General features: G+C 43.9%; 1 protein-coding gene across 1 annotated transcript in view; it reads right to left on the minus strand.

The window, feature by feature from the left end:
* The window catches only part of LOC138977936 (activated CDC42 kinase 1-like), a 105,611-nt gene that overhangs the window by 15,112 nt on the left and 77,599 nt on the right, over positions 1 to 12,900 (minus strand). The window contains exon 11 of the mRNA XM_070350544.1: positions 6,527 to 6,626. Within this exon, the coding sequence (XP_070206645.1) occupies positions 6,527 to 6,626 (100 nt within the window). The remainder of the gene's footprint in view (positions 1 to 6,526; positions 6,627 to 12,900) is intronic.

Consider the following 12,900-nt stretch of genomic DNA (forward strand, 5'->3'; position numbering starts at 1 on the left):
CACAATAATATGCAGCCATCCAGCTTAATCAGTGACTTCTATGCAAACCTAAATATAATTAGGACAATATCAAAGAAAAAGGGGACTTTGAAAGATAGAAGTTAGGTAAATATATATATAGAAAGGTATCTTATTAGAATTTGCGCCAGCAAGGTGCGCACGCATCATCGTATCGTCTGCTATGGGGCGGGTGATCCCGTTTGTACTGTACACAAGGCTGTTTCGCTATGCGATGATTAGAGTGTTTAGGGTAGCGAAGTGCACTTGGCTACATACACAAAGCTATCTTTTCTGCAGTGGTATCTGTTGCATTGGTTCACGGATCCACATCCATTTCACAGTACAGTGGTATCTGTTGCATTGGTTCACGGATCTACATCCATTTCACAGTACAGTGGTATCTGTTGCATTGGTTCACGGATCTACATCCATTTCACAGTACAGTGGTATCTGTTGCATTGGTTCACGGATCTACATCCATTTCACAGTACAGTGGTATCTGTTGCATTGGTTCACGGATCCACATCCATTTCACAGTACAGTGGTATCTGTTGCATTGGTTCACGGATCTACATCCATTTCACAGTACAGTGGTATCTGTTGCATTGGTTCACGGATCCACATCCATTTCACAGTACAGTGGTATCTGTTGCATTGGTTCACGGATCCACATACATTTCACAGTACAGTGGTATCTGTTGCATTGGTTCACGGATCCACATCCATTTCACAGTACAGTGGTATCTGTTGCATTGGTTCACGGATCCACATCCATTTCACAGTACAGTGGTATCTGTTGCATTGGTTCACGGATCCACATCCATTTCACAGTACAGTGGTATCTGTTGCATTGGTTCACGGATCTACATACATTTCACAGTACAGTGGTATCTGTTGCATTGGTTCACGGATCTACATCCATTTCACAGTACAGTGGTATCTGTTGCATTGGTTCACGGATCTACATACATTTCACAGTACAGTGGTATCTGTTGCATTGGTTCACGGATCCACATCCATTTCACAGTACAGTGGTATCTGTTGCATTGGTTCACGGATCCACATCCATTTCACAGTACAGTGGTATCTGTTGCATTGGTTCACGGATCCACATACATTTCACAGTACAGTGGTATCTGTTGCATTGGTTCACGGATCCACATCCATTTCACAGTACAGTGGTATCTGTTGCATTGGTTCACGGATCCACATCCATTTCACAGTACAGTGGTATCTGTTGCATTGGTTCACGGATCCACATCCATTTCACAGTACAGTGGTATCTGTTGCATTGGTTCACGGATCTACATACATTTCACAGTACAGTGGTATCTGTTGCATTGGTTCACGGATCCACATCCATTTCACAGTACAGTGGTATCTGTTGCATTGGTTCACGGATCCACATCCATTTCACAGTACAGTGGTATCTGTTGCATTGGTTCACGGATCCACATCCATTTCACAGTACAGTGGTATCTGTTGCATTGGTTCACGGATCTACATCCATTTCACAGTACAGTGGTATCTGTTGCATTGGTTCACGGATCCACATCCATTTCACAGTACAGTGGTATCTGTTGCATTGGTTCACGGATCCACATCCATTTCACAGTACAGTGGTATCTGTTGCATTGGTTCACGGATCTACATCCATTTCACAGTACAGTGGTATCTGTTGCATTGGTTCACGGATCCACATACATTTCACAGTACAGTGGTATCTGTTGCATTGGTTCACGGATCTACATACATTTCACAGTACAGTGGTATCTGTTGCATTGGTTCACGGATCCACATATATTTCACAGTACAGTGGAACCCCCCTCTGAAGACCCCCCCCCCCCCCCCCCCCCCCCGATATAAGACTCACTCCTTTTTCAGACCTTGTTATCTCAGACTTTCTGGTCAAATCCTCTGTAAAATTACCCCCATTTTAAGAATAAAAAAAAACCCAAGAAAGGTAGGTTGTTGGAACGTTTGTTATTGACAAAACAATACATTCACAAATATATCAATTTTAATTAATTTCAAAATAAAACCCAATGGGTTCCCCCTCAGTCGATAATAATAATAATACAGTAATACAAATATTTTTTATTTTAATTCCCCATTTTAAGACCCGATTTTCTGATTTGTTGGCTCACGTAAGTGTAGCCTATGCGATCGTAACTTTGTCTGTCTGTGCGTGCGTGCGTTTGTGCGTGTGTGTGTATGTCTGTGGTAGAAACTTTAACATTTCCGAGTCTATGTGTGAGTGGTTATCCAAGACTATGGATAAAGCTCGCATAAGATTACGTCACGGTCAAAAGTGTTTGACGTCAATTAATGCATCATGACGGCATGCCTCCCTGTAGTCTTTCTCTCTCGCGTGGTGTGTGTGGTCTCGGTCATTGTTATTTTGAGCGGGCCGAGACTATTTGGCAGTCGTGTCCCTGTAAGTAGGCTACATGCAGACACAGACAGATCTAGATCTAGTGTCTCTCTTTCTTGCACAGTCGTCACCTAAGCTTACTGTGTGTGTGGGTGTGTATGTGTGACGGAGTGATTGAGTTTGTGTTTCTGTTTGTCTATTTCTTACGTGAGCCTTGAAGGCTTCGCCTCTTGTTTTATGTCTTTAAAGGGGGGTTCCTCTGTCCACGCATGACTGAACAATATAAGATGTTTGACGGGCTGTTGACAGACCAGATTTTGTGTTGGTCCGAGGAAAAATGTATCCATGGTCTTGTACTGTTTCATCTCTATCGACTGAGGGGGAACCCATTGGGTTTGCTTTTGATTATCCATTTGTAATCTAAATCTTCATCATGCACCAAGGCAGACCGGCATAGCTATGTTACCCAGCTTGTCATGACTGAAACGTCATGAACATGATGACAACATGTAATCTAAGTCTTCATCATGCACCAAGGCAGACCGGCATAGCTATGTTACCCAGCTTGTCATGACTGAAACGTCATGAACATGATGACAACATGTAATCTAAGTCTTCATCATGCACCAAGGCAGACCGGCATAGCTATGTTACCCAGCTTGTCATGACTGAAACGTCATGAACATGACGACAACATGTAATCTAAATCTTCATCATGCACCAAGGCAGACCGGCATAGCTATGTTACCCAGCTTGTCATGACTGAAACGTCATGAACATGACGACAACATGTAATCTAAATCTTCATCATGCACCAAGGCAGACCGGCATAGCTATGTTACCCAGCTTGTCATGACTGAAACGTCATGAACATGACGACAACATGTAATCTAAATCTTCATCATGCACCAAGGCAGACCGGCATAGCTATGTTACCCAGCTTGTCATGACTGAAACGTCATGAACATGACGACAACATGTAATCTAAATCTTCATCATGCACCAAGGCAGACCGGCATAGCTATGTTACCCAGCTTGTCATGACTGAAACGTCATGAACATGACGACAACATGTAATCTAAATCTTCATCATGCACCAAGGCAGACCGGCATAGCTATGTTACCCAGCTTGTCATGACTGAAACGTCATGAACATGACGACAACATGTAATCTAAATCTTCATCATGCACCAAGGCAGACCGGCATAGCTATGTTACCCAGCTTGTCATGACTGAAACGTCATGAACATGATGACAACATGTAATCTAAATCTTCATCATGCACCAAGGCAGACCGGCATAGCTATGTTACCCAGCTTGTCATGACTGAAACGTCATGAACATGACGACAACATGTAATCTAAATCTTCATCATGCACCAAGGCAGACCGGCATAGCTATGTTACCCAGCTTGTCATGACTGAAACGTCATGAACATGACGACAACATGTAATCTAAATCTTCATCATGCACCAAGGCAGACCGGCATAGCTATGTTACCCAGCTTGTCATGACTGAAACGTCATGAACATGACGACAACATGTAATCTAAATCTTCATCATGCACCAAGGCAGACCGGCATAGCTATGTTACCCAGCTTGTCATGACTGAAACGTCATGAACATGATGACAACATGTAATCTAAATCTTCATCATGCACCAAGGCAGACCGGCATAGCTATGTTACCCAGCTTGTCATGACTGAAACGTCATGAACATGACGACAACATGTAATCTAAATCTTCATCATGCACCAAGGCAGACCGGCATAGCTATGTTACCCAGCTTGTCATGACTGAAACGTCATGAACATGACGACAACATGTAATCTAAATCTTCATCATGCACCAAGGCAGACCGGCATAGCTATGTTACCCAGCTTGTCATGACTGAAACGTCATGAACATGACGACAACATGTAATCTAAATCTTCATCATGCACCAAGGCAGACCGGCATAGCTATGTTACCCAGCTTGTCATGACTGAAACGTCATGAACATGATGACAACATGTAATCTAAGTCTTCATCATGCACCAAGGCAGACCGGCATAGCTATGTTACCCAGCTTGTCATGACTGAAACGTCATGAACATGATGACATCATGCACCAAGGCAGACCGGCATAGCTATGTTACCCAGCTTGTCATGACTGAAACGTCATGAACATGACGACAACATGTAATCTAAATCTTCATCATGCACCAAGGCAGACCGGCATAGCTATGTTACCCAGCTTGTCATGACTGAAACGTCATGAACATGACGACAACATGTAATCTAAATCTTCATCATGCACCAAGGCAGACCGGCATAGCTATGTTACCCAGCTTGTCATGACTGAAACGTCATGAACATGACGACAACATGTAACGCCATACAAATAGGGTATGGTGTCAATCAGAGCGATGGAGAGGAGGGGTGGACTGACAAGAGGAGAGACTGAGAGATGGAGAGGAGGGGTGCACTGACAAGGGGAGAGACAGAGAGATGGAGAGGAGGGGTGGACTGACAAGGGGAGAGACAGGGAGATGGAGAGGAGGGGTGGACTGACAAGGGGAGAGACAGAGAGATGGAGAGGAGGGGTGGACTGACAAGGGGAGAGACAGGGAGATGGAGAGGAGGGGTGGACTGACAAGGGGAGAGACTGAGAGATGGAGATAGTTATTCAATAACACTGAAAAACATTTCTACTCTTAGGGTTGTGAAAAACAAAGAAACATAAGCGGTCTTTAAGCAACAAGAGTAGGTGAGAGCTATGTGGAACTAGGCTCCTGGCACCTGAGTGGTCTGAGTGGTCTGAGTGGTCTGGGTGGCCGAGTGGTAACGCACTTGCGCTAAGAAGCGAGAGGTTGCGACTTCGACCCTGGGTCAGGGCGTTAGCAATTTTCTCCCCCCTTTCCTAACCTAGGTGGTGGGTTCAAGTGCTAGTCTTTCGGATGAGACGAAAAACCGAGGTCCCTTCGTGTACACTACATTGGGGTATGCACGTTAAAGATCCCACGATTGACAAAAGGGTCTTTCCTGGCAAAATTGTATAGGCGTAGATAAAAATGTCCACCAAAATACCCGTGTGACCTGGAATAATAGGCCGTGAAAGGTGGATGCAGCGCCTAAAGGCAGTCGATCTACTGGCCGGTGTGAATGCGTGATATATTGTGTAAAAAATTCCATCTCACACGGCATTAATATGTAACATGCGCCTTGAGTCGCCTTGTGTGGTGAGATACGTGCGCGATATAAATCCTCGTAAATAAAAAATAAATAAAATAAATAAATAAATAAATAAAAATAACAAGCATTGAAATGAACAGGCGACTTTCCTCCTCAACTTTCTACTCTGAACATGCATACAGTATACACACCTGATCAACATGCATACTGTATACACACCTTGGGGCGGGGATATAGCTCAGTTGGTAGTGCGCTGGATTTGTATTCAGTTGGCCGCTGTCAGCGTGAGTTCGATCCCAGGTTCGGCGGAAATTTATTTCAGAGTCAACTTTGTGTGCAGACTCTCTTCGGTGTCCGAACTCCCCCCCCCCCCCCCCCCGTGTACACTACATTGGGTGTGCACGTTAAAGATCCCACGATTGACAAAAGGGTCTTTCCTGGCAAAATTGCTTAGGCACAGTTAATAATTGTCTACCTATACCCGTGTGACTTGGAATAATAGGCCGTGAAAGGTAAATATGCGCCGAAATGGCTGCAATTACTGGCCGTATAAAATTTCATCTCACACGGCATCACTGCAGAGCGCCTAGAACTGTACCCACGGAATATGCGCGATATAAGCGTCATTGATCGATTGATTGATTGATCAACAAGCATACTGTATACACACCTGATCAACAAGCATACTGTATACACACCTGATCAACATGCATACTGTATACACACCTGATCAACATGCATACTGTATACACACCTGATCAACAAGCTGACAGTCAAACAAATAAATACCAGACAAGCAGACAGACGGATAGGTGGAAGGACGGACATCCAACAAACAGACAGACGGATAGGTGGAAGGACGGACATCCAACAAACAGACAGACGGACGGATAGGTGGAAGGACGGACATCCAACAAACAGACAGACGGATAGGTGGAAGGACGGACATCCAACAAACAGACAGAAAGACAAACTCACTCATCAATGGAGGCGATGTTGCCCCAGGTGTTGTTCCCCAGCACGTCGCCATGGCCGGTGTGAATGAAGCTGTTCTTTAACGGTCTGCTGATGTCCACACCTGCAACATAAACACACAGACACACTGTGTTACACACCGTCACTTTGACAACACCAACACACTGTGTTACACCGTCACTTTCATCACACCAACACACTTGTGTCACACTGTCACTTTCTGCACAACAACAAAGGTCTTGCTCAGTTATTTGTAAATGCATCAATTCTATGCAAAGCCTATGTCAAAATGACCAGTGTCCAGATCGATCAATTCTTGCTGAGAATGTGTGACGTGATTGTTTTACCGCACATTAACCGCCGAACACTGCATGGCAATTTTTCTTGTTTTTATAAGGACAGTACAATTTTAAGTCTTGAGTCTTGATACAGCTCAGCTGTTGTTAACCTGAAAAGGATGTGTGAGTAAAAGTAGAATGGTTACAAACATGCACAAACAAAAAGCAGACAAGGAAGATTTGTTTGTTTGTTTGTTTGCTTAACGCCCAGCCGACCACGAAGGGCCATAGACAAGGAAGAAATAAACAAGAAAAATATAGGAACATGAAAACAACAGAAAACCAGCGCACACACACTCACGCACGCAAGCGCGTGGGCACACACACACACACTGTCACACACACACTGTCACACACACACACACACACTAAGACTTCATGTTCTGCTCTATAAAGGACACTTCCTGTACACACACACACAGACACACTCACAGACACAGAAACACATATTCACTCACTAGCTCTTTCCCAAAATCTTACCGTAACTCATAAACTGAAAACAATGCGCATGTATTCCCAGCACACAATAGTTGTGTTTACACTGCTTGCCATAAATACCAAACAGCAGTGTGCATTCTGGCTAACAGTACAGCCATCACTTGCCCCTCACACACACACCAAACAACTGGAGGCTGCTTCCTGCAATTATTGAACTAGCTTCCTTCCACCACACAGAAATGCCATTCCCCTTTCATCTCCTCTTATTTCCAGGTCTGTGAAACAACAATTCCCTCCCTCTCTTTTTCTATTTGTTTCTTGCACGGTTGATTATGACGCCAGTAAACTAATGACAGGGATCTGTGTCCTTTTGTTTCTTGCAGGGTTGATTATGACGCCAGTAAACTAATGACAGGGATCTCTGTCCTTGTGTTTCTTGCAGGGTTGATTATGACGCCAGTAAACTGATGACAGGGATGCGTGTCCTTTTGTTTCTTGCAGGGTTGATTATGACGCCAGTAAACTGATGACAGGGATGCGTGTCCTTGTGTTTCTTGCAGGGTTGATTATGACGCCAGTAAACTAATGACAGGGATCTCTGTCCTTGTGTTTCTTGCAGGGTTGATTATGACGCCAGTAAACTGATGACAGGGATCTCTGTCCTTGTGTTTCTTGCAGGGTTGATTATGACGCCAGTAAACTAATGACAGGGATCTCTGTCCTTGTGTTTCTTGCAGGGTTGATTATGACGCCAGTAAACTGATGACAGGGATCTGTGTCCTTTTGTTTCTTGCAGGGTTGATTATGACGCCAGTAAACTGATGACAGGGATCTGTGTCCTTTTGTTTCTTGCAGGGTTGATTATGACGCCAGTAAACTAATGACAGGGATCTCTGTCCTTTTGTTTCTTGCAGGGTCGATTATGACGCCAGTAAACTAATGACAGGGATCTCTGTCCTTTTGTTTCTTGCAGGGTTGATTATGACGCCAGTAAACTGATGACAGGGATCTCTGTCCTTTTGTTTCTTGCAGGGTTGATTATGACGCCAGTAAACTGATGACAGGGATCTGTGTCCTTTTGTTTCTTGCAGGGTTGATTATGACGCCAGTAAACTAATGACAGGGATCTGTGTCCTTATTGACTAGCTCCCTTCTCTTTTAACAACAACACCTTCTCCTGATGATAACCACACACACACAGACACACACAGACACACACAGACACACACACACACACACACATGGACACACACAGGGATAAACACACACCAACATGGATGCACGTACACACACACCAACATGGATGCACACAAACAAACACAAACACACATACACACATGTACACACACCCCTCCCATTCCCCCCACATCATCAATACCCCCACATCATCAATTGTCTCCTTCCCCTTGCTTCCAACCAACTCAACATGCCCTACTCAACATGCCCTACTCAACATGCCCTACTCAACATGCCCTCCAATGGTGCATTCACTTTCCCTGCCAGCATAGATCATCAATACCCTCACTCATCAGAGGCCTCGCCGCCTCTACACCACCATTCATGCCCTACCTCCCCTCCCCGCCTCTACACCACCATTCATGCTCTACCTCCCCTCGCCGCCTCTACACCACCATTCATGCCCTACCTCCCCTCCCCGCCTCTACACCACCATTCATGCTCTACCTCCCCTCCCCGCCTCTACACCACCATTCATGCCCTACCTCCCCTCGCCGCCTCTACACCACCATTCATGCCCTACCTCCCCTCCCCGCCTCTACACCACCATTCATGCTCTACCTCCCCTCGCCGCCTCTACACCACCATTCATGCCCTACCTCCCCTCGCCGCCTCTACACCACCATTCATGCCCTACCTCCCCTCCCTGCCTCTACACCACCATTCATGCCCTACCTCCCCTCCCCGCTCATTTGCTGCACAGGCATTTCATCCATACTCTCACCAATCAAACCTGTCCCATTTCCCTTGCTCCCAATATGTTCTATACATGCCCCCCCCCCCCCCCCCTGCCTTTCATTGACAGCAACACTTCATCAATAAGCAATCATCTTCTTCCTCTTCCTGCAGACTCTATTAAGGGCAGGTGGGCCAGTGCAAAATTGACCAAATCGTTCAAAACACTGTTTTGGGTATTTTAGCAGATTATGTTTCCATAACATACCTATCATCCATGTGTGTCGGTGTTTTTGTCAAAAGTGTCCTATTTATCTGTCAATAAAGACAAAATGTGAACATGTGTGGCATTGATTGTCTTCTGTAGTCGATATTCCCCCGCCAAAAAATGTCTCATTTCAAAGGCTAGTTACGGCTTTATCCTCAGCAAAACAGTGCATTCACGACATACGAAACTGCGCAGCAGCTCTTGACCTATAACATGACATCAGTGTTTTGATGAATGTTCCATTCACTCAGCCACTTGTCCGTTGCAAAGGCAGCAATCGTAATCGAACGGAAATGTCCTTATTTGGAAGGTACTCGACATCCATTGGTTCGTTTCATAAACCGAAATCGGGAACCAGTTTACTTTGTGAGTGCGCATGCTCAGCTTACGAATTTTGCATACGGAAACTACCGAAGAGACTCTCGGCCATGACGGGAACACCCGAAGTTCACTCGGTTTTACAACATCCTGGTTACACATCAAACGATCGGTGACAACCGAAAGCGAATTTTTCCTTGAAAAACAACCTTTGATACGATAACAATGGCTCGAAATAAGAAAGAGGACAATGTATTTATTAGTTCGGTTAGCAACAACAAGTAGTTCCGCTGGTACTAGGCCAAAGTTTGGATTCTGTCGGTGTTTCCGATACAGAGGAAAGCTTTGATCTCCACGCAGATCCACAGGTCGCCATTACCGAACACGCCATGCAGCACACTTTTTACGTCTCGGCACTGGCTTGCTTTGCGCTGAATTTGAGTCAGTTTCTGTGCAGTATCTCCTCGACAAGCAAGTTGAGCATTTGCTACGCAAAAAAACAAAAACAGGAGAAAGTATCCAACATCAATCAGATTATCGGTAATGTTTGCTGGGCCTGCCATTTCCCGAACGAAACTGGATCAGCAACTGTTTGTATCAATCTGCACTTTCGTAAATTCCGTCACTGTCTTGACGAACTGTGTCATTTTCTTCACCGCGATACACAGTTCATTGCGAAGAGCTTCCTCAGTAAATCGTTCAGATTCCACGTACGATTTGTTGTCAAAAAACAACTCAAACGAAAGTTTCAAACTCATCATCCTCCATCTTGCTTGTCGAAGCACCAAAGTACTGTATCGATGTAAAAACAAAAGCAGAAAACTTCGAGGAAACCAACAAATCGACGAGATAACGGAAGGAAATAAGTCTCGTTCTGGCTCAAGTAAGTTTTCCGTTAAAAATACCGTTATTCTCGCATGCAAATACAAACGAGAATCGGGTCATTGATACACGTTTAGCGCTGGGGCAGTATCCCCATGCTGGTTGACAGAGGGAAAGAAGGGATGGACGCATAAATTCTCTGCTGGCGTGCTAAAGGCTAAGTAGTTTGCAATTCAAATAAACTAAGCTGTTCATTCATAACACAGTTTTGTCCTTGTGTGTCTGTTTCAATAGTGTTTCTGTGGTGTTCAATCTTCAATGTCGTTTTTCTCAGTTCAGCCATTTTGCCTACGGTTACGTCTTGGGTTACGCGATTTCTCTGGCTGTAATCATAGATGTGTATTGACGGGATCGCCAACTCGTTGCGCGCGCTCACCAAGTAGCGGAAAGCGGAAAAGACGATTTTGACAGTAACTTTACTTCCGGTGCAGTCTTTCAACACATGGAGAAGAAGGAGAATTTCGAAGGGGAGGTGGAGTTTGTGGCTGAGGTATGTGAAAAGCAAGCAAAGCAATATAAAAAGATCATTGCTGATGATTGAAATGAGTCATGTGAATCAACAATAAAGATTGATTGTGGACGGCACGTCATTATTTTTGTTTTTAACACTTGAAACGCGAGAGCATCTGACACACTGGTAAATCCGAAGCTGTGCACGCAAGCTGATCAGCAGATCGTTTTTCTGCAGAATTCTCGCTCACATCGGCCACTATTTTAGCTCAGCGAACCGACAAATTTGCAACAGAACAATTTCTGAATGTTAGAAATTCGGCTGTAGATTTATAGATACCCTTTCTATTCCATGGTTGTTGTTTTTTCAGGGGGAAAGTACCGACATCTCAATCGCTGAAAAGATGACAGCATCACCACAAAAGAAACTCCAAGAATTGCCAAAAGTAAGTAAAAATATTGACAGATCTATGTAAAAGACTATGAAAATTTAGAACTGGAACAACAGATATTCAAGAAATAACCGATAAGTGATATATTATAACTGAACCATTGATTGATTTGAATGTACATCATGCATGGAAGTTAAAAATGGTGCAGGAACTGAAGTCAGATCAACACATCAAAAAGATCAGTGCAATATATTTGTTTTCTCTCCCCTCTTGCATAATTCTGTTTTGATATAGTCTATATGCTTGATGTCTTCTGTTGTTTTTAAATTCATTGTCACTTCTAAATTGCATGCTTTATTGCAGAACGCTTGTTCTTTCTGCCTTTCAACTGCCTTTCACCGGAGCTCAGAGAGCTTGTCGACCTATTCTCCACCAAATCGTTCAACTTCAAACGTCTATCAACTGCCATTAATAGCTATCATCCAGCTATTTGTATAGACAGTTAGACTTATTTCTCTAGAAATTTAGTTTTACTAAGGGTTTATTGTTCTGCTTTTTTTCAGACATTCCGTCCCGCACCAGAATTGCCAGAGGTTGTTGCAACTACAACTTTGAAGAACTGTGTCGTGATGTACAGCAGCTTCCCGAGTCGTGGTGCCTCGCGAAGAACAAGGGGAACCAGGTGGTTAAGGTTGTTGTGCTGGAGCCTGGAGGCCAGCTTGGTTAAGGTTTGACTTTGAGTCAGCATTTTCAGTGATTTTTCTACGCAGCCGATGGTGTTTGGATTTAAAGTGTAAAGGAAAAAGTCCCTCCTGAAGCAGCGTGCTGCAGTTTAGACTGGCTTGGCGACAGTGTTGAAGTGAGTGACAAGTAACATTTTCAGTAAATTGCTTTGTGTTACAATTAATCAACACCAATTCTGAGCCAAGAGAATGATTTTTTATTTTTTTTTCATTTGGAATGTTGTGTTTTATAGGTTAGGTGTGGAAAATTGGATTTGACTGTAAAGCTCTTTAGCAGAGAATGTAAATAAACTTGACCAAGAAATTATTGCGACAAATTTTAAACTCCCAAATTAAAGCATTGATTAATTCCCGTTAATTAATTAATTAAATTAAATGTCACAAGAATTTATGCTTTAATTTGGGTGCAACATGTTGAAACTTTGTTTGAGAATGTATCTACTTCATTGATTAAATATATGCATGTGTATGAATAGGAATCTTTCTTGTGTCAAATTGTGCGAATTGAGACTGAGTGAGATAGTGAATGTTGGTACATTACAGGGCCGGACTAAGCAAAGAGGAGGGGGGGGGGGGGGGGGTTGCCAGTGGTGGTCCAGGGGGATGTTCCTCTGCCCCTTGTTGGGGTCAGGGGAAG

This window comes from Littorina saxatilis, linkage group LG10 (genome assembly GCF_037325665.1).
Source record: "Littorina saxatilis isolate snail1 linkage group LG10, US_GU_Lsax_2.0, whole genome shotgun sequence".
In the NCBI taxonomy this organism is placed as follows: domain Eukaryota; kingdom Metazoa; phylum Mollusca; class Gastropoda; order Littorinimorpha; family Littorinidae; genus Littorina; species Littorina saxatilis.